Here is a 24,092-nt window from a genome sequence, read left to right as displayed (position 1 = left end):
AGCCCGACTAGCACAAGCTGCATGGCAGAGGTGCTGTAGCAGGGCCTCTCACGGCCACATTGGTTTCATTCCCTCAAGGCCACCCCTGCCCAGTTTCAGGGCTGCTCTCATTCCTCCAGCACAGAGAGAGTTGAAGGCTCTTTGCCAAGCTGTGTCCCAGCTCCAGGCAGACGTAACACTAGTAGCGGGGGGGTAGGCCCTGTGTTACAGCAGCATGTGCTCGTGCAATGCAGGGAGTGAATCTGGCCCAAAGATTCCAGAACTGATTAACAATAGGATTAAAATCGATTGTGGGACCCAGATATAATTTCAGTAATACAGTGATTGGAACCTGTATGGCTGGTATTAAGAGGATGAGAATGATCCAGGTGTTTGGCAAGGGAGCGAACTCCTCAGCAGTAGCTGGTTCATGGGAACCCGAGGTGCTGCTGCACCAGCTTGAGAAACTGAAGTTGAAGCTGATAATGAGAAATTTCAGTCTAAATTATTGCATTCGAGAAAAACCTGCCCTAATGTATATTTCACATACAGCTCAGGAACTGTGTGGTGATTAGGGACCTGAGACCCTGAAAATCCTGAGCAAACCAAACCATCTATCCAGTTACTTGGCGTTTATATTTCAAATTCCCAAGGAGCTGAAATATAATGTGATGGGGTTAGAGCCCATGACAGAGCTGTACATGACCAGAAAGCAGAGAATTCTGTGGTGACTCCTGGGCAATTAGACCGGCATTGCAGGAGATGGACAATTGTTGCTTTGTGAGGAATAAATTACTACATGATTGTGGGACAGTGTCATATAGTGATGCCAAGCACATGTTCAGCTCAATGCATTTTTGTTGGATTTATGCATCATCCCCTAGATATTTTTTATTTTCTATGGGAAATTTGAGTTTGCTTCGCATGACGCAAACACAGTGATGCAGGGGAGTATACAGGATAGGCGATATCACCATGTAGCTATTTTCCCTTTTACTCAGTGCCCCAATCCCCCTCCATTAGCCCTGAACAGAGGCTTGGTCAGTCTTTGCCAGAAGATCGTTGTGCAATGCACCCCATATTTGTCACAGTGATATTATTATGATCTGATTATGACATAATTATGATGGATTTTATCCAAGATAAGTCATGTGAGGTGTCGTTGGAAAAGTTATCATTTGCTGAATATGATTAACCTATTTGCATGCATTTATTCTTTTGTATCTGAACTTATGAATACTGGCTATGTATCTATACTTCAAATGTAGTTACACCTGGGTAACGCCCACTAGACAAGATGCTTTCAGTCTAGATAGAAGGTGGGAAAGGGCCTATTCAGGGCAATGGGCCATTCAGAAAAACAATAGGCCTTAAGAGAAGCTTATTCTCCAGCTGGTGAGTCTTCCTGAGAATGCTCCAGACAGCCTGTAAGTAATGGCTGCTATGACTCTACAAAGACATGGGACCAGGCCACATGATGCTGGACTCCATCTTGGGATGTCAGTATTTTTCCATAAACTGGTCTGGGAACCAAGCTTTGAAACAAAGCGTTTGCACCATAAGCAAAAGCTATATAAGGCAGGGAGTGACATCACCTGGGGTCTTCACTCCCCACACAATAAGACTCCTGGAAACTCCTGAGGACCAAAGACTGAACTGTGGGAAGTGCTGGACCCAGGCTAAAGGGATTTCTAGCCTGTGTATGAAACACCTGGGGATTCCAAGCTGCAAAGCAAGTATAGCTTGTGCCTTAAGACTCTGCAGCCTGTTTGTATCATCTCTTAGGGTAAGAATCTGCTAATTCATATCCAATCTATCTAGTATATTAAACTTAGGTAGCATTTTTGTTTATTTGCTAGGTAATCTGCTTTGATCTGTTTGCTATCACTTATAATCACTTAAAATCTATCTTTTATAGTTAATAAACTTGTTTTTGTTTTAATCTAAACCAGTGAGCTTTGACTGGAGTGATGGGGAAAATCTCTGCTTGGTTACTCCAAGTGTGCATTGTTCTCTTCACATTGTGGAGAGGTGGACTGGGTGTTAAACCCATATTCTGGCCAGATTTGACGAGGACAGGATGGTTCTGCTCTGGGGTCTGAGGCTGGGAAGCTGGTGGTTAGAGAGCCTGTATGTAACTGCAGCTGGGTGTGTTCCTACCTGTATGAAAGCTGTTGAAAGTGCAGGCTGGAGGGTTTTGCAGTTTGTCACAGTAGTACAGTGTGAGAGGGAGCCCAAGCTGGTACGTCGGGGGCTCAGTGATACCCTAGTTCCAGGTGGCACCCCGAGGGGAACCTGTCACAATAGTGATTCATCATTATTGATCCACCCCAAATATGTAGGCTCCAGGCTAACATAATACAATTATGTGGGCTCCAGGCAAACAAATGAGAAAATATCAGGGATGGACCAAAGCCACAGGTTTCACTCCCAGACCGGGATCTGAATTTACCCAACGTTCAGAATGCTGGGTGGGGTCATTATTCCTAGTAGGGCCCAAGTGGTGCAAGCATATGAAAGGTGCAGTATGTAAATATAATTGTTATCCTGAAAGCTTCTAATGGCTGCCATCACAGGGTCTTGGATCAAAAGCGAATCACAGGCATCATGAAAGCTAATGGCTGGACCAAGCACTCTCTATTAGGCTCAATAGACAGAACCATCAAAATCCTTTATGTTGTAAAAACATCTCCAGACAGTGGAGGCTATTGCCCAAGGCACTGGCCACATGGTCAGGGCAGAGCTAGCCAGGGGTTTCCCTTGTTGCCAATGCAGGGACCAGGATATTGGTGTTGGACTATGCCTGTTGGAGGGAGAAGCCAGTAAAAGGAGTTGTGACTGGGATCCTAGAAGGGAGCAACGAACCAAAGCCTGTTGGAGCTCGCTGGAGGTGCAGGCTGGAGATTTCTGAGCATTGAAACTGCTGGCTGTTGTTAGGTTCAACTGTATTCAGGGAAACAGAACTCTGTGTGCACTTAGCTTTGTGTCCTACCACGAGTGAACGTCACTGAGTTAACTCAATTGAATAAAAAACCCTTTTTTCCTAGTGCAGACCAGGCCCAAGGGGTTTCCTTTGGGACTGGACTGAACAGAGCAGCACCTAATAACCTTCCTTATGGATTGCAGCAAAGTGACTGTTTTGTATTTACTTGGCATTGAAGGAGCAGGATGGTCTGGTCATGTACTGGTGTGAATTGCACTGTTCTCTGAGCTCCATGGAGACTCCTTACACATGGTGTCCCTAGCTCAGCCATCCACTGCTGCAACCAGCCTGTTCCAGGGCTCACAGTGGAACTCTGCATGTAGCCGTAACTCCTAGGCGTAGTAATGATGCCTGGAGTTGCTCCCAGTCTCAGGGACAGTCCTGGGTCTTCACACCCTGTCCTGGGGGCCAGTTCTTCCAGGCAATACCTGAAGACTGTGTGGCAGGCAGTGGCCCCACCTCACAGTCCTTGTGAACTGCCTCTCTCCCAGCAGCCAGCTTTGCCTCTCCACAACCCCCAGAAATGAAAACAGCTGTAGAGACAACTGGGGGCAGGGGGTGGAACTCAGAGCAACTGGGAGAAAAGCAGCTTGCAGGGAGTGGGGGCAGAGTCTGCACCTCATCTGGGGAAGGAGCAGCCTGTACATGCAGGGCAGAGAGACCAGGTAGAAAAGGGAGAAGAGGAGGAGGAAGAGCCCAAGGGGGGGGGGGGAGAGACCAGCGGAAGAGGGAAATGTGTGGAGCAGGTGGGGAGAGGAAGCTCTGGTAGGGAGCACAAGGCTGTAATGCCCAAGCGCCACAGAACAAAAATTGTGAGGTTAAAAAAGCCATCCAGTCTCACTTTTCCATCTGTCTTTGGACTTTAGAACTCCCCTCTACTCCTCTGCCAGCATGGGGGTGAGATTCGCAGGCTGAAAAGTCACCCTTTAGTGCACCCAAACTGCACGACTCCCTCTGTCTGCTCAGCTGGAGACTGGGCTTACCCTCCCCTCAACCCTGAGACCGGGAACTGCCCTCCATTGTCCAGCACTGCCTTCGCTCTCCCCTCCTGGTTCAGTTCCTCTGACAGACGAAGGGCTGGCTGGGAAATAGCTTGACAGCCACTGAGCTAATTCATGCAGCATGGTTCACACTCGCACACAGAACTTCTGTTACTGTTCAGGGGTGAGTTACAGACAGAGATACTGGAGACCTTCACACTGACATCAACCATTCACACCAACTACCGTGTCACCGTAACACAATGGGATTGGTTTAGCCTTTTGCAAATAGCAACACTTCTCTGAATCCCCCACCCCCACAACTTCTCTGTCTGAGGCTGCTAAGCACCCTCCCCACTCGAGAGGCCCCTCCTCTTCCCTTGCCTCCCTCCAGCCTCCTCTTCCAGACCCCCTCCTCCCCTCTCCACCCTCCCTTCTGCCCCCTATTACAGTCCCCATTCTTCACCCCACTACTCCCTCATGCTCCTCTGCTCCAGACCCCCACCTCTCTGCCCCTCCACTCCACTTCCCTCACCTCCCTCCTTCCTGCCTCCTTCTCCAGACCCCTCCGCACCCTTCCCAGCTCTCCCTCCTATCTCACTCTAGACACCCTCCTCTCCCTTCCTCCTGACCCAACTTTCCAGACCCCCTCCCTTCCCCTGGTCCCTTGCTCCAGACCCCCCCACCCTACACTTTTCACTCCTCTTTTCTGCTGACATAGCACCTGCACCCCATTCCCTTGTAATCCCTGAAACTGCCTCCAGCCCCCAAGTACCCTGCTCCCCTTACTCTTCCCCTCCTCCTTGCACAGGGTCTCTGCTGCTCATCACAGTCCATGGGTCCTGTCCAGTCCCCTGAGCCATTCAGGGAAAGCCACATTCCCTGTGGGCTTCAGTCTCACTGAAAACAGTGGTAGGTGGCAGCCAGCTTTACTCAGGGCCACCTCACTCCCACATGCTGACAGACTGTAAGGAGATGGCGGCATCTCGCTGGCTTCAGCCCCCCTAACAGTGACAGGAGATGGTGCCATTTAGAATAAGGGAAAGTCGGTGAGTTGGCGCCTTCCATCGTGTTCTCACAAGACAGGTAAAAACACCCCAAATCTCCAGAGTGGGGATAAAATGGCAAGAGCTGCAGCACTGACAGCCCCGAGTGCGAGGCCCTGAGACGTGAGAAGGTGGCGCCATGAGGCAGCTCTGGGGAGGTCCCATTCTCCTGGTTCTGGGTGCTGATCCCCTGTTGTCGAGCACGGACTCTGCTGTGATAATGCTGAGGAGGGGGCTCCCTGCTGCTCTGACCCTGCTCTGTGTCTCTCTTTGAAGGTGCTGATGAGCTGAGGCTGGCGGATGGAGGCAGCCCCTGTGCCGGGAGAGTGGAGGTTAAACACCAGGATCAGTGGGGGACGGTGTGTGATGATGCCTGGGACATGGAAGATGCTGAGGTGGTTTGTAAGCAGCTGGGATGTGGAGCTGCTGTCAGTGCCCTTGGTAATGCTCATTTTGGAGAAGGATCTGGACCAACTTGGCTGTATGAAGTTGTTTGTGGTGGTGACGAGTCAGCTCTCTGGGACTGCAGTCATGGAGGATGGGGCGCAGCCCAGTGTTATCATTCTTTTGATACCGGAGTGATCTGCTCAGGTAAGAACTCGGCCAACCTGCCCCCGTCGGAAACTCCCCATGAGGGAGAAGGGACTGAACACAGTGAGTGACATTCCTGGTGACTCAGAACTGGACTGTGTCCTGCACTGGGGTCCGGGTGGAACTGACCAGTGTCTCCCTGAGCTCCCCTGGGCAGACTGGGGATGAGCAGGCTGCGCCATCCTCTGTGCCACTAGCAGGGGGCAGCTGGGGCAGTTGTTGTGGGGTGTGGTGTTGGCCCCATTAGCAGGTTTGTGGTGATACGTGCCTGGGTACAGCTGCCCAGTGTCTCCCCAGGGCTTCAGCAGCAGCTGCAACCCTGCCTGTGGCTGTGGGAGCTGGGACAGGAGCCGGGGGGGGCGAGTGCTGTGGAGATTTCTCCAGAGTTCCCTGAGGCAGCAGGAGAGGAGCCCTGAGCCTGCACTTGGCAAGGAGGAGGGGCCAAAACAGCTGGGGGTAGGTGCAGGGGGCAAAAATTGGCTACACTGCTCCACATGGCTACGCTCCTTCCCCGAATCCCCCTGCAGGGAACTCCCACATGGTGCGTAGCTCTTTGCTCCACAGCCTGCCTAGCTGTCTTCCAACGCAGGGTGGGCTAGATTTATCCCCCAGCGCAGTGTCATGGAGACTGCACCTGGATCCCTCTGCATTCTGCATTTGGGAATTAATGTGTATGCATAACCTGGCTTCATCAAAGCGTGTGCAAGTAAAATGCCTGGGGACAGGGGTTTGCACAGCGTGACGAATGCACTGAGAGAAACAGCCCCTGACGCAGGTAAGACTTAGGGTAAGACCATGGATCGCTACAGCTGGCTGAACAGCGATAACGCCTCTTTGTTCTGATTAGCTCAGTTTGCACCTCGCTGCTAGTCCCTGATCACCACCATTGGTGAGGTCACACCTGAGCGCGGGGGTCGGTGCTCTGTGTGTCTCCTCTTCACACCCTGCCACTCACTTACTATCCTCATTGTAGGATCTCCAGAAACTGTCGAGAGTGTTCACCCCAGCTCTGTACCTTCTTGGCCCCGGCTGTGTCAGCACAAAGGGGCCGCAGTCACCGTAAGCCCCACCCCTTCCCGCGGAAATATGCCTGGCACGGTGGTGGCCTCCTCAACAGTCTCTAAACAGGAGTAGCCCCCAGCACAAGGAGGTGCATTTGTAACATTGACAGACCCTGGTTGGTGGCGGGTAGGACTGACCCTGGGACCTCTGAAGCTTAGTGCTGTGGGCCTCTACTGCATAAGCTAAAAAAGCACCTGCCTATTAACCAAGGCTGTAGCAGACTCATAAAAATCTAGGTGATTTTGGTGCTACTAGAGGGAGAGAGAGCAGCACACCCATCAGGCATGGGTTACACATTGGCTCCCTCTCAGTCCCTTTGCCACTGGATGCTTGTAATTTCTTTGAGTTGCTTGTTGATTGTTTTGGGGCTTTCTGGCTCTTTAAGTGGCTTGTTGCTTGTTGGAGCTGTTGCTTGTTTGGGCTTCCCGAGTGGCTGCTGCTTTTTTAAAATTTCCTGCCGGAGAGCGTGATTGGCTCGTGATGGCACAATCCCTCCAACCAAAAGAAAGGATCTGGAGGAGACTGTAGACTGACAGTCCCCAGGGCCAATGGGGAGAGGCCAATGCTCCAGGTCAGCCCGATTGACAAGGCACTACAGGTGAATGAGGGAAGGGAGTCAGGGAACCAAGAGCCAGGGCCAGCAGGTTCAGCACCGGTGCAAGGAGCTACCAGGGCCGAGGGTCTCTTTCTGGGCTTCATTCTGGGTTTCCCACATAAAGTGAGTCCTGCAGCCGCAGTCTCTTAGCTGATCCTGGTGTAACTGACTGAGCTGCACCGTCCTTATTTCCACTGTTTCTGTACCAGAAATGCACAAGGGCAGAGAGGAGCTAATTTGAATAATGGGAGGAGCCAAAAGCAGTAACCTGGCAGCCAAAACCCCCATTCCCTGCTGGGCCAGTTCTTGTCTCTTCAGCAGCTCTAGGATCAGAGGCTGTGTGTGTGTGTGTGTGTGTGTGTGTGTGTGTGTGTGTGTGTTGGAGGGGGGAGGGCACATGACCCAGATTTCTGCCACAGTTTCCCAGCCCTGCTCAGTCACACGGTGCAGTCAGGCCCCTACTCCCTGCATGGTGGCTACCAGAACCTGTGAGCTGCAAGCTGTGCCCCACGGGGAGAGGCAGGAGCAACAGACGGGAGCTTCAGGGAGGTGGGCACTGCTTTCTGGGAGGGGAGACTGAGGGCCAGGAAGGGGCCTGTCTGGAGGAGGGGGAATAACTTGAGCTGTTCTGGGGGTGGTCGAAAGTTTAAATTGTGCCCCTCCACCCCAGGGTGACCAGATAGCAAGTACGAAAAATCGGGACAGAGGCGGGGCGGGGCGGGGGGGAGGAAATAGGCGCCTATTTAAGAAAAAGGCCCAAATATCGGGACTGTCCCAATAAAATCGGGACATCTGGTCACCCCACTCCACCCCCACACTATCAGCAGTTATGGGTCATCTCTGCCTGGGATTGTAAACCCTGAACTTCTGGACTGTTTCCTGCTGCTTGGGGGATTTGGGAAGTATTCAGAGAGTGCAAAGGAACTCGACCGACTGTCTGGGAATTAGGCAGGCACAAGCAGTTCCCAAGGTAAATGCGGAATAAACAAAAAGTGGAAACCTACCTGTCTGAGAAACCCTCACTCCAACCATCCCAGTTACCTGGTTTTGAATATGTAACTCATCTTGGTACCAAAGCGACCAATGAGCCATATAAATGGAGTGTCCCTTCATGTTTAGTATTAATGACACTAAGCTGAGGGGAGAGATAGATACACTGGAGGGTAGAGATAGGGTCCAGAGTGACCTAGACAAATCCAGAGTCCTGCACTTAGGACAGAAGAATCCCGGGGACTGGGGACTGACTGGCTAAGAGGCAGTTTTGCAGAAAAGGACCTGGGGATTACAGTGGACGAGAAACTGGATATGAGTCAGCAGTGTGCCCTTGTTGCCAAGAAGGCTAACGGCATATTCGGCTGCATTACTAGGAGCATTGCCGCAGATTGAGGGAAGTGATTATTCCCCTCTATTCGGCACTGATGAGGCCACATCTGGAGTATTGCGTCCAGTTTCAGGGGCCCCAATACAGAAAGAATGTGGACAAATTGGAGAGAGTCCAGTGGAGGGCAACGAAAATTAGTAGAGGGCTGGGGTACGTGATTTATGAGGAGAGGCTGAGGGAACTGGGCTTGTTTAGTCTGCAGAAGAGAAGGGTGAGGGGGGATTTGATAGCAGCCTTCAACTACCTGAAGGGGGGTTCCAAAGAGGAAGGAGCTCAGCTGTTCTCAGTGGTAGCAGATGACAGAACAAGGAGCAATGGTCTCAAGTTGCAGTGGGGGAGGTGTAGGTTGGATATTAGGAAAAACTATTTCACTAGGAGGGTGGTGAAGCACTGGAATGGGTTACCTAGGGAGGTGGTGGAATCTCCATCCTTAGAGTTTTTTAAGGCCCGTCTTGATAAAGCCCTGGCTGGCATGATTTAGTTGGGGTTGGTCCTGCTTTGAGCAGGGGGTTGGACGAGATGACCTCCTGAGGTCTCTTTCAATCCTAATCTTCTATGATTAAAAACTATTTACCTCATAAATAAAGAATTCTTGCCCTGAACTTAGAGACATTTACACTTAACGAAAAAATTCCTCAGCACTTTAAATTTCATGCATGAATGCTCAGTGTGTGTTGTTCATTTTAAGTCTTTATCACATATTGGCCCCTGTCATGGAGTGTGCGGAGGTCAGGGTCCTGCATCCCACTCTTCCTGCGATTCACCGTGACTCTCAGCCAGCCAGTAAAACGGAAGGTTTATTAGACAACAGGAACACAGTCCCAAGCAGAGCTTGTAGGTACAACCAGGACCCCTCAGTCAGGTCCCTCTGGGGGGCAGAGAGCTTAGACCCCAACCCTGGGCTTCCCTCCATTTCCCCAGCCAGCTTCAAACTGAAACTCCACTGCAGCCATCTCCTTCCAGCCTCCCCCGTCTCCTCCTCCAGCCTTTGTCCGTTTCCTTGGCAGAAGGTGTCGCCTGTCCCCATCCCCCTCCTGGCTCAGGTTACAGGCTCAGGTATCCTCCCTCAAGTAAAGTCATTCCCTGCTATCCCATCCCCCATGCAGATAGTCCCAGTAAAATTGAACGACATTCCCAGGTCAGTCCGCCCCGCTCCCTACAGCTACAGCCTCACAGCACCACACCTGGGCCTTGGCAGGTGTCATAGATTGACAGGATCTGTGCTATGCCCCAGCTTTTAAACAGTCCATTGGAGGAACACCTTCAGTGTGCCAGACCCCCAAGGGCTGCTCTCTTTCTTAAGGTGGGTCATGTGGCCTCATTCCCTCTGTGGCAGGGCAGGGGTATAAACCCCTTGGATGCCCTGATAAAGGGGTGGCTCCTCCCCTGCTTCCCAGCAGGGCAGCCGGGTGCAGGGGCCCAGACACTCAGCAAGGAGCTCAGCTGCAGACCCTAACGACGGCAGGTTCAGGGGAATCAGCTGAGCCAAGTGGAGCCAGCTGGGCTGGTGACTGGGAAGAGATATAAGCCCAGAGAAAGGCTCAGTGGGAGGCTAGCCAGGGGAGCAGACAGAGGGACTGCAGCTCTGTCTCTACCGACTACAGGAAGCCTCGGGGGCTGGAAGACCCAGGGAAGGGTCAGTGTGGGGATCAGTGTTGGGGGAATTGGGGCTGCGCTGAGCATTGTAAATGAAAAGACACCGGTGAAACAACTGAAAGAGGCTTTGGGACCCCTTCTTTGACCAGCCTAAGCACAAGAGCACAGGGATGCGAGGCCAGGAACTTGTGCAGACCCTGTGACCGCCTCCAAGACTGAGCCTCTGTGCTCCAGCACTCCTGTTTCACACTGTGAGCTCTGCCCAGTGAGTCCAACTGAGTTAGACCTCTACTCAGAGACTTTTACATTCATCAGGGACCAACGTACCTCAGCAAGTATCTGCAGTGACTCCAGGTAGCCTTTTCAAAACACAGCAGGATTTATTAGTCAACTGGAACACAGCATCGGGAAGTCCTATGGTTAGGGTTACCATGCGTCTGGGTTTTCCCAGACGTGACCTCTTTTTCTGGTTTGCCAACATCTGTCTGGGTGGATTTTACAAATAAGAGAAAATGTCCAGGATTTTTCCAGATGTTGCAGCTCAGAAAGAGCCATCTCCACACCCTGATTGGTCCCTCCCCTGGGCATCTGCACCTGCTGGATCCCGCCTGCCCAGCCTGGCCCACCAGGTAAGCGGAGCTACCAAGCACCTCTCAGCCTGGCCGCCTGCCCCACCACAGGACCTCAGAACCTGACCAGGAGCGGTGAGACAGTCAGGCCCCAGCTCCCAGCCCAGGGAAGGGGGAGAAGCCCACAGGGAGACCTTAACTGATGGGCTGGCTCTGCGTCCCAGGCATACACCAGCTGGCCTGCCACCATGACAGGAAGTGCGACACCGACCCCCACCTCGAGAGTGAGGCTTCAGGTACCCCTCCATCACTCCCCAAATACTCCCTCCCAGTACACACACACACCCCTCCAGGACCCCCCAAACATCTCCTCCAGCAACCCTGACCTGTAAGCCCTCTCCAGTGCCCCTCCCCCACTGTATACTCTATTTGGAAACTTGAAATATGGTAACACTACCATGGATTAGCACAGAAAAGAAGCAAAGGTTAAGATATGGTCCGTACTTGCCAAGTCCGCGCTGCCGTGAACCATGCTGCTGTGGAGCCATCTTGGTTTCCACTTTTCTCTGTCTCTTTGTCTCTCAGTCCCAGGTGAGCTCTCATGTCTCCCCGAAGGCCAGCTCTTATCCGAGACTCCTGTCACTGCTCAGTCCATGGTCCTCTTCCTGCCGATTATGGCCAATTATCCATATTGCACCAAAGCAAACACATCACAATTCCCATAGTCTACATGCCAAGCAGCAATCTTGTACCTACAAGGCAGTACCAGGAGGGGAGCGTGAAAATGGACATGCCCCAGGTGAGAACAGCAGAGAGGACAGCACAGAGCAGATTGAGTAGGGTCCCTGTACACCAGCTTTGCATGTACAACAGCCACTTACACCAAATTTGCCCAGGCTTGCTCTGGAGAATATGCACAATATAGATTTTTCTGACCACTCCCTTTTTTGCTGAGCCACTGTCCAAATTCTCTTTTGGAGCGTGCCTCTTGTCTCACCGAGCCAGCGGGTCTAGTTGCAGCTACAGCGACTTCACTCAGCCACCAATCACCTCAGAGGTGGCAAATGGGTGCAGGGCACTAGTGGCGATGGTAAAGGCCCACTTTACACCAATGCAGCTGCCCACACATAGCTGTATGGAGACCTGAGCCCCCTGCATGCATGTAGCCCTGCAGTCACTACTAGAGTGAAACATTTCTCACACTGGTGAGCTATTTATCGTCACTGGAGCTCTACGAGTCCTGCCCGAGACAGGAGGCCGTTGTTCATTCATTGCAGTGAAGGCCAGACTCTCCTTACTCCCTCTGGAAAGACAGCTGCACATGTCAGAGGCTGTGGAGTTAAGTTTAAATTCGCTGACAAAAAACTTCATTAACACATAGTTCATGTTGCCTGGAGGTATCTCTTTCCCTTCTAGGATATCGAGTTGGGAAAACTCAGACCTCTGAAAACCAGGCAATACAGAGTTATGGTAAAGGCCAAGGCAGCCTTAACTCTGCCCCCTGGAGCTGGAACTAGCCACTGGCACTGGGAATTATTTGCCTGTGCTCCAGCTGCAATCCCTGTGTTAGGTGTAGCTGTACTGAATGGTGGAGGCATGAGTGGGAGCACTTTGGCAGAGCTGTGACTGTGATGTGAGGAGGTCTGGGTCTAAGCCACCCATGTGACCAAAGAGAAGAGGTGCCTGTGTACCCTGGGGGATCCCACATACCTCATTTCAGCGCTGTGTTCTGTAGGGTGTGTCAGTGGTGGAGCACAGGCATCTTCTTGCCGTGGGGATTGCAGCCGTGAGGTGAGAGATGGAAGCAGTCTGTGTGTTTAATGATGGGTAGGTGAAAGGACAGTATTCGCTGGAACCCTGTGAGTTCGGTTGAATGGGTTGTGAGGGGGGCAAAGGGGCTGTAAAATGTAACAAGTGTGGGGTTGTTTCTGACTGGGAAGTAGAGTCAGTGTTTGGAGGGCACTGGCCACTGAGGACTCCCCTCTGTGACTGTTAAATGTTTTCATTTTCTTGTTTGCAGATGCTCCCGTGCCAGGCCTTTCCTTTCCCTTGCAATGGCTCCCATTTTACAGTTTGTTTTCTGAATGTGGGTCAGTGTCATGGAGGGTCTCAGCCCAGCTGTGGGATCCATGGCTGGGGTGGAGACTTATGTGGGAGGAATCTCTGATCCTGCCAGGAGTTTGCCTGCTCTGCAGGGTGGAAGGTTTTGTGTTGATGCAGTCGTTCGCCAGGGCAGTAGTGATGCTGGTGCTGTCTGCCCCACGGGGCCCTGGGACTGGGGCTGCCAGTTGCCACTATTGCGGGAAAATATTTGGGAAACTTAGTCATGGTCATAGAAACATTTAATGAAAATCATTGAATTAGTGAATTTTCCTGTTGGCAAGTAATGTTTATAACCGTTACCTTCTTCTCAAAAAATTGTATATGAATTTACATTGGGATTGCCAAAGAGGCTAATGGGAGTTCAGTGGCACTTTTCGTGAGACTAGGGATCCGAAGTGCACAAGGTCCACATTTTAAAAGATATTTAGGTTTCTATAAATGCAGATAGGTGCTCAGTGGGATTTTCAAATGTGCCTGGTGCCGAACTCCCAGGAAATTTGGAAACTCCAGTTGATGCCTGTCTGCACTCCTAGCGCCTGAATGTCCTTTAAAATCTGGCCTTGAGTCACTTTTGAAAATGACACGTAGGCTCCTAGGTCACTGAGACACGTCTGAAATGTTTCCCCTTCGACTAAAATCCAGACCCAGGCACCCAGCCAGAGTAGCTTAGGAGATGCACAGGGGGCAGGGTGTTTATGGAGCCCCCTTCCCACCCGCATAGGGTGACCAGGCAATGGGTTGATCGTCCCGGCTCTCTGATACTCTGTAGACCTGGTGTAGTATAGAGGGATCAGCCAAAAGCATATCTCAGCCTTACAGAGCACAAAAAAATATCATATTATGGAGGAATTTCCTGTGACTCCATAGTTAACGTAACAACTATGGGCCCATTATAAGTTTTATTTTTAACTCTTCACTTTTTAACAGTTAGTAGGAGTAATAAATTCCTATGCAAAAGGCACAAGGAAGAGTAGAATATTTTCTTTTCGAATTTCAAATGTTTTAACATCTTCCCCTGGCGATGGGAACTAAAGGTAAGTGTTTAATCTTAACCCTCTCTGGATTGTGAGTGGTTCTATGCAAAATCTCACCATCCTTTTAACATGGGGGACGCGAGGGGCAGGGGGGCGCGATATGCATTTCCTAGCATTGTTAAAAAATAAAGATGATGGGCAGGACTTTATAAAAATGAGTTTCATTGCCAATACTTTGAAATTCGGCAGAAAACAGACTGGCCCTTGCAGATGTAAATTCTCTAGCAACAACAGAAACAGCCTAGACTCCACGAGTTGGGCATTCACGGTGCCATTTGTGTTGAGTTCCCTCCACCAATAGCACTACAGTGCCCATGCAACAGTCTGTGTACAGTATCCTCTGTGTTTTTGGCCCTCTCATCAGGACCTGAGGGGAAGAAAGATTTCTCTTCCCTAAGGCCTTTCTGAGACTGGGCTCAGCTAGCCCTGTTCCTCTCTCTTTCCTTACCAGGGGCATCCTTCCTGTGCTTCTTTATCAGATTTGGGCTGATGGGCTATTTGGCTCTTTATCCACCCAGCCTGCGAACCTTCTTATCTAATTACCTCAGTCGGCTTTCTTTGGGGGACTAACTGACATCTAAAAGATCAGTGTCACACTGTCCGGAGGGGGCATGACTGGGAGTTCCTACCTCAGGGCAGATTGTCAGAAAACAGGGTAGACGCTGCAAACTGGTGGTGTGTTCTATCATTACATTTCACCAGGTCAGTAACAAATGTGAACTCCTGGATTCATAGGCACTGACTCCATGGAAAAAATTAACAGGACTTAGCACCCACCAGAAGCCAAGCTCCTCCAGCGCCTCCTGCCTGCCGGCGGCTCTGCCAATCAACTCCTCCCCCTCCCTCCCTGTGCCTCCCACCCACCATGATCAGTTGTTGAGCGGCATGCAGGAGGTGCTGAGTGGGAGGGGGAGGAGCAGGGATGGGGCACGCTCAGATGGGGGAGGGGTAGAAAGAGGTGGAGCGGGGGGCATTGGGGAAGGGGTGGAGTGGGGTCAGGACTGGGGCCAGAGTGGGAGTTGAGCATGCCCTGGGGCAACTGGAAGATTACTATAACAGTCTTACCATGGAGTCACAGACCCTTAGACCAGTAGTGGGCAACCTGCACCCTGCAGGCCGCACACCACTGCCTTAGACTCCCCAGAAAAGCTGGACTCTGTGATCAAATGGTTACTTACACCAAAAATCACACCCCATTCACTTTGCTCCCAAGAGATCAGTCACTTACCCTAGATCAGTTGGTACCCTAGATCTTACATCAAAGACAACTCTGGTAGCCAATTGTATAGTAAACGAACTAAAGATTTATTAGCTAAGAAAAGGAAATAAGAATTATGGAGAGCTTAGAGCAGTAAAATATATGTACAGGTGAGTCACAGTCTATAATTCCAAATGATAGCAGAGATGTAGTCATCTGCCAGTTTCCCAAAAATCTCTCAGGGCTACCCAGAATAACTCTGGGGATCTCCGTCTTTTCATTCACTTATTCCACCCTGTTAGAATCCAGACAGTCCAGAGACGAAGGATCTTTACGTAAAACTGTACTTATGGCTTCTTCTTACAGAAAGCAAGCTGACAGGATCACTAACCAGGTGGACTCTTCCTCTGATGACAGAGAGTGAGGAATGCATTTAGAGTGTTTGCCTCTGATCATCACACACAATGACCACTTGCTTTGAAATTAGCACTTTTCTGTGAAAGTACTTAATTTGCATTCCACAAGGCTTCTTTCTCATTCGATAGGTTATTTAGTAACAGGGCTATAAACAGTGTAAATGTTTGCTATTGCATTATAACGGGATACAGATAAGTGAGAACAATGCAAATAACATCCTGTTGGTTTTCTTGAAGATTAAACATCTTATACGTTTACACATTTAATAATCACTTTTATCAATACAAATACACACATGAATTGGCCAGGCTGTGCATTTGTAAGCATTCAATGAGACCTGAGGCTTTGGGATGAGCTGGCACCTGGTCTGCCAATATCACAATCAGACCAGAGTACAGACTCTTCTGTTCACTCCCGGCACTCTGTCACAGGGAGACTGTCTTCCTCTATCAGGCCCAGGCAGTGCAGAAAGGAAACCACCTGAATTGAATGGTGAGGAGACAAGAATCAGACCTGAATGAGAGGAGGAGGGTTGATTGGGACAAGGAGCCTGTGGGGTGGCCGGGGGACAGACGGACATTCTGAGACTGGATACTGGTGGGAAGCGAGAAACTGGGACTGGGAGAGAAAGGGGGAGATGGGAACTGGCTGGGCAAGGGGACTGGGACTGGGAGGAGGGAGGGGGAGGAGACTATTACGGGCTAGGCAGGGTAAATAGAACAAGAGTCGGGGACAGAGTCTGTGACTTGCTGAGCAAGGAGATTGAGAGCTGGGGGAGACTGGGACTGACTGGAGAAGGAATCTGGGACTGGGAACCAGTGGGAAGGGACTGGGAGTGGGCATCTCAGCTGGAGCTGCACATTTGCAGTGGGAATAAAGTTTGGGTTTGTAACAGGGCGCGCGAAGGGCTGGGCTGCCTAGTGGTTGGTGCCCCTGACCTCCAGCCCCTTGTTTTCAAGGTCAATTTGGCTCAGTCTTTTAGGCAGGGGGGTAGGGCAACCCAGGCTCCACTTCTCCATTGGGTCCCAGCCCACAGTCCTGCATGCATCTACCCCTGAATAGGGGAGACCTCCCAGCAGCAGTGAGTCAAAATCCCCTTCCCAGGGCTACTTCCTACCACTGTCCCTTTTGTTTGGGGCATGGCCCCTCTAGTCCAGTTTGCTGGGTGGCTTGCATCCTATAGCGTCCTCTCGTGGATTTTTGGTGGCACCGTGCTGCAGTCCCAAAGTTTTTTCAGATGGGGCAGCCACAAGTTTGGTGAGACTGAACCCCACAATGTCTCTGGGCTTCAGGGAGCCAGTTACCTCAGTTGCCAGAGGCTCCTAGGTCTCCTCCACAGTCCCCCTTGGCTGGGGAGACAGTGTTTACTCCCTGGTGGCTGCCTCCGCTGGTAGGCAAGTGACCCTTCCCCCTCAGGTAGGGAGGCGGATAGCTCCTGCCTCTTCGCCAGTCAGCCCTCAACTGAGCCAGGCTCTCTCCTTTTCTCCTCCCAGGCCTGGCATTGGCTGCAGATACAGCGGGGTGGGGCCAGCTGGGCCCAAAGGCTCCCTTTAACCCCTGCCGTGCTGGCAGGGTAGTTCCACATGCCTGTGCTGAAGGCTGGAGAGGAGGACGAGTCTTTCCATGGCCCTTATAGTTATGGCCATTCTTGTCACTAATCCCCATCTTCCCTGGATAGAGGTGCAGGGCCAGCTCATAGGCCAAACCCAGGGTTACTTCCTCAGGCAGTCAGCTATTGACTGTAATGTGAGTTTGCTTTGTACAGACTGAGTAGAAACAGAACAAAGGACTCAGGATTGGGCCCATTCAGAATTATTCCAGAAATAACCAGTCAGCCCTCTACAAACTGCCCTGTGCACTGGATATCACTGAGAACAAACACATATGGTAACCATGATTCTGCACCAAGCAATTTTTGAGAGATGCTGTCTTGACTGAATACTCGAAAACTTTCCAAAAACTGATAGTCGTCTTCTGATATGCAGTGTTGTTGTAGGTGTGTTAGTCCCAGGATATTAGGGTATGTCTACACTACGGAATTAGGTCGAATTTGTAGAAGTCGTTTTTTTAGAAATCGATTTTATATATTCGAGTGTGTGTGTCCCCACAGAAAATGCTCTAAGTGCATTAAGTGCATTAACTCGGCGGAGTGCTTCCACAGTACCGAGGCAAGCGTCGACTTCTGGAGCGTTGCACTGTGGGTAGCTATCCCACAGTTCCCGCAGTCTCCGCTGCCCATTGAAATTCTGGGTTGAGATCCCAATGCCTGATGGGGCTAAAACATTGTCGCGGGTGGTTCTGGGTACATATCGTCAGGCCCCCATTCCCTCCCTCCCTCCCTGAAAGCAAGGGCAGACAATCGTTTCGCGCCTTTTTTCCTGAGTTACCTGTGCAGACGCCATACCACGGCAAGCATGGAGCCCGCTCAGGTAACCGTCACCCTATGTCTCCTGGGTGCTGGAAGACATGGTACTGCATTGCTACACAGCAGCAGCAACCCCTTGCTTTGTGGCAACAGACGGTACAGTACGACTGGTAGCCATCATCGTCTGCATGACATGGGCGCAGGGACTAAATTTGGAGTGACTCGACCAGGTCATTCTCTTTAGTCCTGCAGTCAGTCCTATTGAACCGTCTTATGGTGAGCAGGCAGGCGATATGGATTGCTAGCAGTCCTATTGCATCATCTTCTGCCGGGCAGCCATGAGATGTGGATGGCATGCAGTCCTTCTGCACCATCTGCTGCCAGCCAAAGATGTAAAAGATAGATGGAGTGGATCAAAACAAGAAATAGACCAGATTTGTTTCGTACTCATTTGCTCCCCCCCCCCCGTCTAGGTCACACTGCAGTCACTCACAGAGAAGGTGCAGCGAGGTAAATCTATCCATGTATCAATCAGAGACCAGACTAACCTCCTTGTTCCAATAAGAACAATAACTTAGGTGCACCATTTCTTATTGGAACCCTCTGTGAAGTCCTGCCTGAAATACTCCTTGATGTAAAGCCACCCCCTCTGTTGATTTTAGCTCCCTGAAGCCAACCCTGTAAGCCGTGTTGTCAGTCGCCCCTCCCTCCGTCAGAACAATGGCAGACAATCGCTCCGTGCCTTTTTCTGTGCGGACGCCATACCAAGGCAAGCATGGAGGCTGCTCAGCTCACTTTGGCAATTAGGAGCACATTAAACACCACACGCATTATCCAGCAGTATATGCAGCACCAGAACCTGGCAGAGCGATACCGGGCGAGGAGGCGACGTCAGCGCGGTCACGTGAGTGATCAGGACATGGACACAGATTTCTCTGAAAGCATGGGCCCTGCCAATGCATACATCATGGTGCTAATGGGGCAGGTTCATGCTGTGGAACGCCGATTCTGGGCTCGGGAAACAAGCACAGACTGGTGGGACCGCATAGTGTTGCAGGTCTGGGACGATTCCCAGTGGCTGCGAAACTTTTGCATGCATAAGGGAACTTTCATGGAACTTTGTGACTTGCTTTCCCCTGCCCTGAAGCGCATGAATACCAAGATGAGAGCAGCCCTCACAATTGAGAAGCGAGTGGCGATAGCCCTGTGGAAGCTTGCAACGCCAGACAGCTACCGGTCAGTTGGGAATCAATTTGGAGCGGGCAAATCTACTGTGGGGGCTGCTGTGATGCAAGTAGCCCACGCAATCAAAGATCTGCTGATATCAAGGGTAGTGACCCTGGGAAATGTGCAGGTCATAGTGGATGCCTTTGCTGCAATGGGATTCCCTAACTGTGGTGGGGCCATAGACGGAACCCATATCCCTATCTTGGCACCGGAGCACCAAGCCGGCGAGTACATAAACCACAAGGGGTACTTTTCAATAGTGCTGCAAGCTCTGGTGGATCACAAGGGACGTTTCACCAACATCAATGTGGGATGGCCGGGAAAGGTACATGACGCTCGCATCTTCAGGAACTCTGGTCTGTTTCGAAAGCTGCAGGAAGAGACTTTATTCCCAGACCAGAAAATAACTGCTGGGGACGTGGATATGCCTGTATGTATCCTAGGGACCCAGCCTACCCCTTAATGCCATGGCTCATGAAGCTGTACACAGGGAGCCTGGACAGTAGGCAGGAGCTGTTCAACTACAGGCTGAGCAAGTGCAGAATGGTGGTAGAATGTGCATTTGGACGTTTAAAGGCACGCTGGCGCAGTTTACTGACTCGCTTAGACCTCAGCGAAACCAATATTCCCACTGTTATTACTGCTTGCTGTGTGCTCCACAATGCCTGTGAGAGTAAGGGGCAGACGTTTATGGCGGGGTGGGAAGTTGAGGCAAATCGCCTGGCAGCTGGTTACGAGCAGCTAGATACCAGGGCAGTTAGAAGAGCACAGGAGGGCGCGGTACGCATCAGAGAAGCTTTGAAAACCAGTTTCATGACTGGCCAGGCTACGGTGTGAAAGTTCTCTTTGTTTCTCCTTGATGAAACCCCCCGCCCCTTGGTTCACTCTACTTCCCTGCAAGCTAACCACCCTCCCCTCCTCCCTTTAATCATTGCTTGCAGAGGCAATAAAGTCATTGTTGCTTCACATTCATGCATTCTTTATTCATTCATCACACAAATAGGGGGATGACTACCAAGGTAGCCCAGGAGGGGTAGTGGAGGAGGGAAGGAAAATGCCACACAGCACTTTAAAAGTTTACAACTTTTAAATTTATTGAATGACAGCCTTCTTTTTTTGGGGCAATCCTCTGTGGCGGAGTGGCTGGTTGGCCAGTGGCCCCCCCACCGCGTTCTTGGGCGTCTGGGTGTGGAGGCTATGGAACTTGGGGAGGAGGGCGGTTGGTTACACAGGGGCTGTAGTGGCAGTCTGTGCTCCAGCTGCCTTTGCTGCAGCTCAACCATACACTGGAGCATACTGGTTTGGTCCTCCAGCAGCCTCAGCATTGAATCCTGCCTCCTCTCATCACGCTGCCGCCACATTTGAGCTTCAGCCCTGTCTTCAGCCTGCCGCTTACTCTCTTCAGCCCGCCACCTCTTCTCCCGGTCATTTTGTGCTTTCCTGCACTCTGACATTATTTGCCTCCACGCATTCGTCTGTGCTCTGTCAGTGTGGGAGGACAGCATGAGCTCAGAGAACATTTCATCACGAGTGCATTTTTTTTTCTTTCTAATCTTCACTAGCCTCTGGGAAGGAGAAGATCCTGTGATCATTGAAACACATGCAGCTGGTGGAGAAAAAAAAATGGACAGCGGTATTTAAAAAGACACATTTTATAAAACAGTGGCTACACTCTTTCAGGGTAAACCTTGCTGTTAACATTACATACATAGCACATGTGCTTTCATTACAAGGTCGCATTTTGCCTCCCCTCACCACGTGGCTACCCCCTCAACCCTCCCCACTCCCCGTGGCTAACAGCGGGGAACATTTCTGTTCAGCCACAGGCAAACAGCCCAGCAGGAACGAGCACCTCTGAGTGTCCCCTGAAGAAAAGCACCCTATTTCAACCAGGTGACCATGAATGATATCTCACTCTCCTGAGGATAACACAGAGAGATAAAGAACGGATGTTGTTTGAACGCCAGCAAACATACACTGGAATGCTTTGTTGTACAATGATTCCCGAGTATGTGTTACTGGCCTGGAGTGATAAAGTGTCCTACCATGAAGGACGCAATAAGGCTGCCCTCCCCAGAAACCTTTTGCAAAGGCTTTGGGAGTACATCCAGGAGAGCCGCGAATGCCATGGCAAAGTAATCCTTTCACATGCTTGCTTTTAAACCATGTATAGTATTTTAAAAGGTACACTCACCGGAGGTCCCTTCTCCGCCTGCCGGGTCCAGGAAGCAGCCTTGGGTGGGTTCGGGGGGTACTGGCTCCAGGTCCAGGGTGAGAAACAGTTCCTGGCTGTCGGGAAAACCGGTTTCTCTGCTTGCTTGCTGTGAGCTATCTACAACCTCATCATCATCATCATCTTCTTCGTCCCCAAAACCTGCTTCCGTGTTGCCTCCATCTCCATTGAAGGAGTCAAACAACACGGCTGGGGTAGTGGTGGCTGAACCCCCTAAAATGGCATGCAGCTCATCATAGAAGCGGCATGTTTGGGGCTCTGACGCGGAGCGGCCGTTCGCCTCTCTGGTTTTCTGGTAGGCTTGCCTCAGCTCCTTAAGTTTCACGCAGCACTGCTTCGGGTCCCTGTTATGGCCTCTGTCCTTCATGCCCTGGGAGATTTTGACAAAGGTTTTGGCATTTTGAAAACTGGAATGGAGCTCTCATAGCACGGATTCCTCTCCCCATACAGCGATCAGATCCCGTACCTCCCGTTCAGTCCATGCTGGAGCTCTTTTGCGATTCTGGGACTCCATCATGGTCACTTCTGCTGATGAGCTCTGCATGGTCACCTGCAGCTTGCCACGCTGGCCAAACAGGAAATCAGATTCAAAAGTTCGCGGTTCTTTTCCTGTCTACCTGGCCAGTGCATCTGAGTTGAGAGTGCTGTCCAGAGCGGTCACAATGGAGCACTCTGGGATAGCTCCCGGAGGCCAATACCATCGAATTGTGTCCACAGTACCCCAAATTCGACCCGTCAAGGCCGATTTAAGCGCTAATCCACTTGTCAGGGGTGGAGTAGGGAAATCGATTTTAAGAGCCCTTTAAGTCGAAATAAAGGGCTTCATCGTGTGGACGGGTGCAGGTTTACATCGATTTAACGCTGCTAAATTTGACCTAAAGTCCTAGTGTAGACCAGGGCTTAGAGAGACAAGGTGGGTGAGGTAATATCTTTTATTCGATCCATTTCTGTTGGAGAGAGACAAACATTTGATCTGACAGAGAAGAGCTGTGTGTAAGCTCAGAAGCTTGTCTCTTTCACCAACAGGAGTGGGTCCAATAAAAGCTATTACCTCAGCCACCTTGTCTCTCTCAACCCCTTCTCGTCCAGCTTTCACTTTTCATTTCTGGTTGGATTAATACCACACTTTGTCAAAACATTCTCCTCTGCCAAGGTCCTTGCCTCAGTCAGTGTACGGGCTGGGTGGTGCCCAGGGAGTGAATCAGGGATGCACAGTGAAAGATGCTGTTGTCTATAGGCCCACAGCCTCATTGGTTGCAGCAGCAGCATCGTCATCATTGGCGATCCCTCCATTCCAGGATGATCTCTACCACAGATTTACATCTGGGTCCTGAGATGACTCAGGAGTCCGATCCTGGAATCATAGATCTGCCTGCAGTAGGTACAGATGTTTCCTGATGGGTCAGCTGCCTGCTGGGAGAAAGTTCTTCTTTCCCTCTCTCTTTTCAACTTCGAGGGCAAGGCACTTCTCCTCAAAGCGGGCCACTGCCTGTTGGAGGATGTGGCATCATTGAGATCGGTTGGTTGCTTGCTCCTCTCAGCTTGTGATGAGTTTTCTTGAGATACGCTTTCAGTGTGTCTTTGTCGGGTTTCCTCTGACTACCACGGGATCTCCGACCATGGGTGAGCTGAAAGTAAAGGGCTTGTTTTGGGAGGCGAGAGTCTGGCATCCGCACACAATGTCCAGCCCAGCAGAGTTGGTGAGTGAGGATCATTGCTTCAATGCTGGTGACATTCGCTTCAATGAGGATGCTGGTGTAAGTGCAGCGATCTTCCCACTTGATGCAAAGGATCTTCCAGAGGCATCGTGGGTGGTACCTCTCCAGACTCTTGAGGTGCTGTCGATAGGTCACCCAGGTTTTGCGTCTATAAAGGAGTGTAGGAATAACAATTGTCTCGTAGACCTGGATCTTGGTGTCCTTCCGTAGGTTACAGTCTGTGAAAATGCACCAGAGCAGTTTCCCAAAGGAAGCACTTGCGCACTGGATCCTGTGCTGGATCTCACTGTCAATTTTTGCATTTTGAGAAAGTTGGCGACCGAGGTAACAGAAGTCCTCAACTCTCTCCAAAGTCTGTCCCTCGATGGTGATTAAGGTGGTTCATGTGCAAGGCCTGAAGCAGGCTGATGGAGCACTTTCATTTTCTTGATATTGAGTGAGAGTTGTAGGCATCGGTAAGCTTATGCAAAAAAAATCCAGTGCGGACTGAAGGTCATTCTCAGTGTGCGTGACAATGACACAGTCATCAGTGTTTTGAAGTTCAGTAATGGACACCCTGAGGACTTTAGACTTTGAGCAGAAATGTCAAAGATTAATAAACAGCCCATCCATTCTATATTGAATGTCAACTCCAGTGGGGAGGAGGTCTTTATCAAGGACCAAAATGACTGCTAAATACATGGAGAACAGGGTTGCGGCAATAACACATCCTTGCTTAACCCCAGTTTTGACGATGAAAGGATCCATCTCCAGGCCATTACAGAGAACGGTGGCAGCCATCTCACCATGAAGAAGCCTTAGGCCCTTAATAGATTTTGGAGGGCAGCCAAATCTGGCCAGCACCTACCACTGGGCTTCATGATTGACAGAATTGAAGGCCTTTGACAAATCAATGAGAGCCAGGTACTGGTCCTGATTTTGCTCCCAAGACATTTCCTGTATTTGGTGGGCAGCAAAGATCATATTGGTTGTCCAGCAGGATGATCTGAAACTGCACTCAGATTCCAGCAATATT

At 50.8% G+C, this 24,092-nt stretch overlaps 1 protein-coding gene across 1 annotated transcript in view; it reads left to right on the top strand.

Annotated features, from left to right (window-relative positions):
• LOC141974932 (antigen WC1.1-like) overlaps nt 1–24,092 on the top strand; it is a 54,620-nt gene that overhangs the window by 1,166 nt on the left and 29,362 nt on the right. Inside the window, exon 2 of the mRNA XM_074934994.1 lies at nt 5,265–5,579. Coding sequence (XP_074791095.1) covers nt 5,265–5,579 — 315 coding nt within the window. The remainder of the gene's footprint in view (nt 1–5,264; nt 5,580–24,092) is intronic.

Source organism: Natator depressus, chromosome 1 (assembly GCF_965152275.1).
Source record: "Natator depressus isolate rNatDep1 chromosome 1, rNatDep2.hap1, whole genome shotgun sequence".
NCBI classification, from domain to species: domain Eukaryota; kingdom Metazoa; phylum Chordata; order Testudines; family Cheloniidae; genus Natator; species Natator depressus.
The sequence above is the reverse complement of the archived record's forward strand: the minus strand, read 5'-3'. Positions and strand labels throughout refer to the sequence as shown.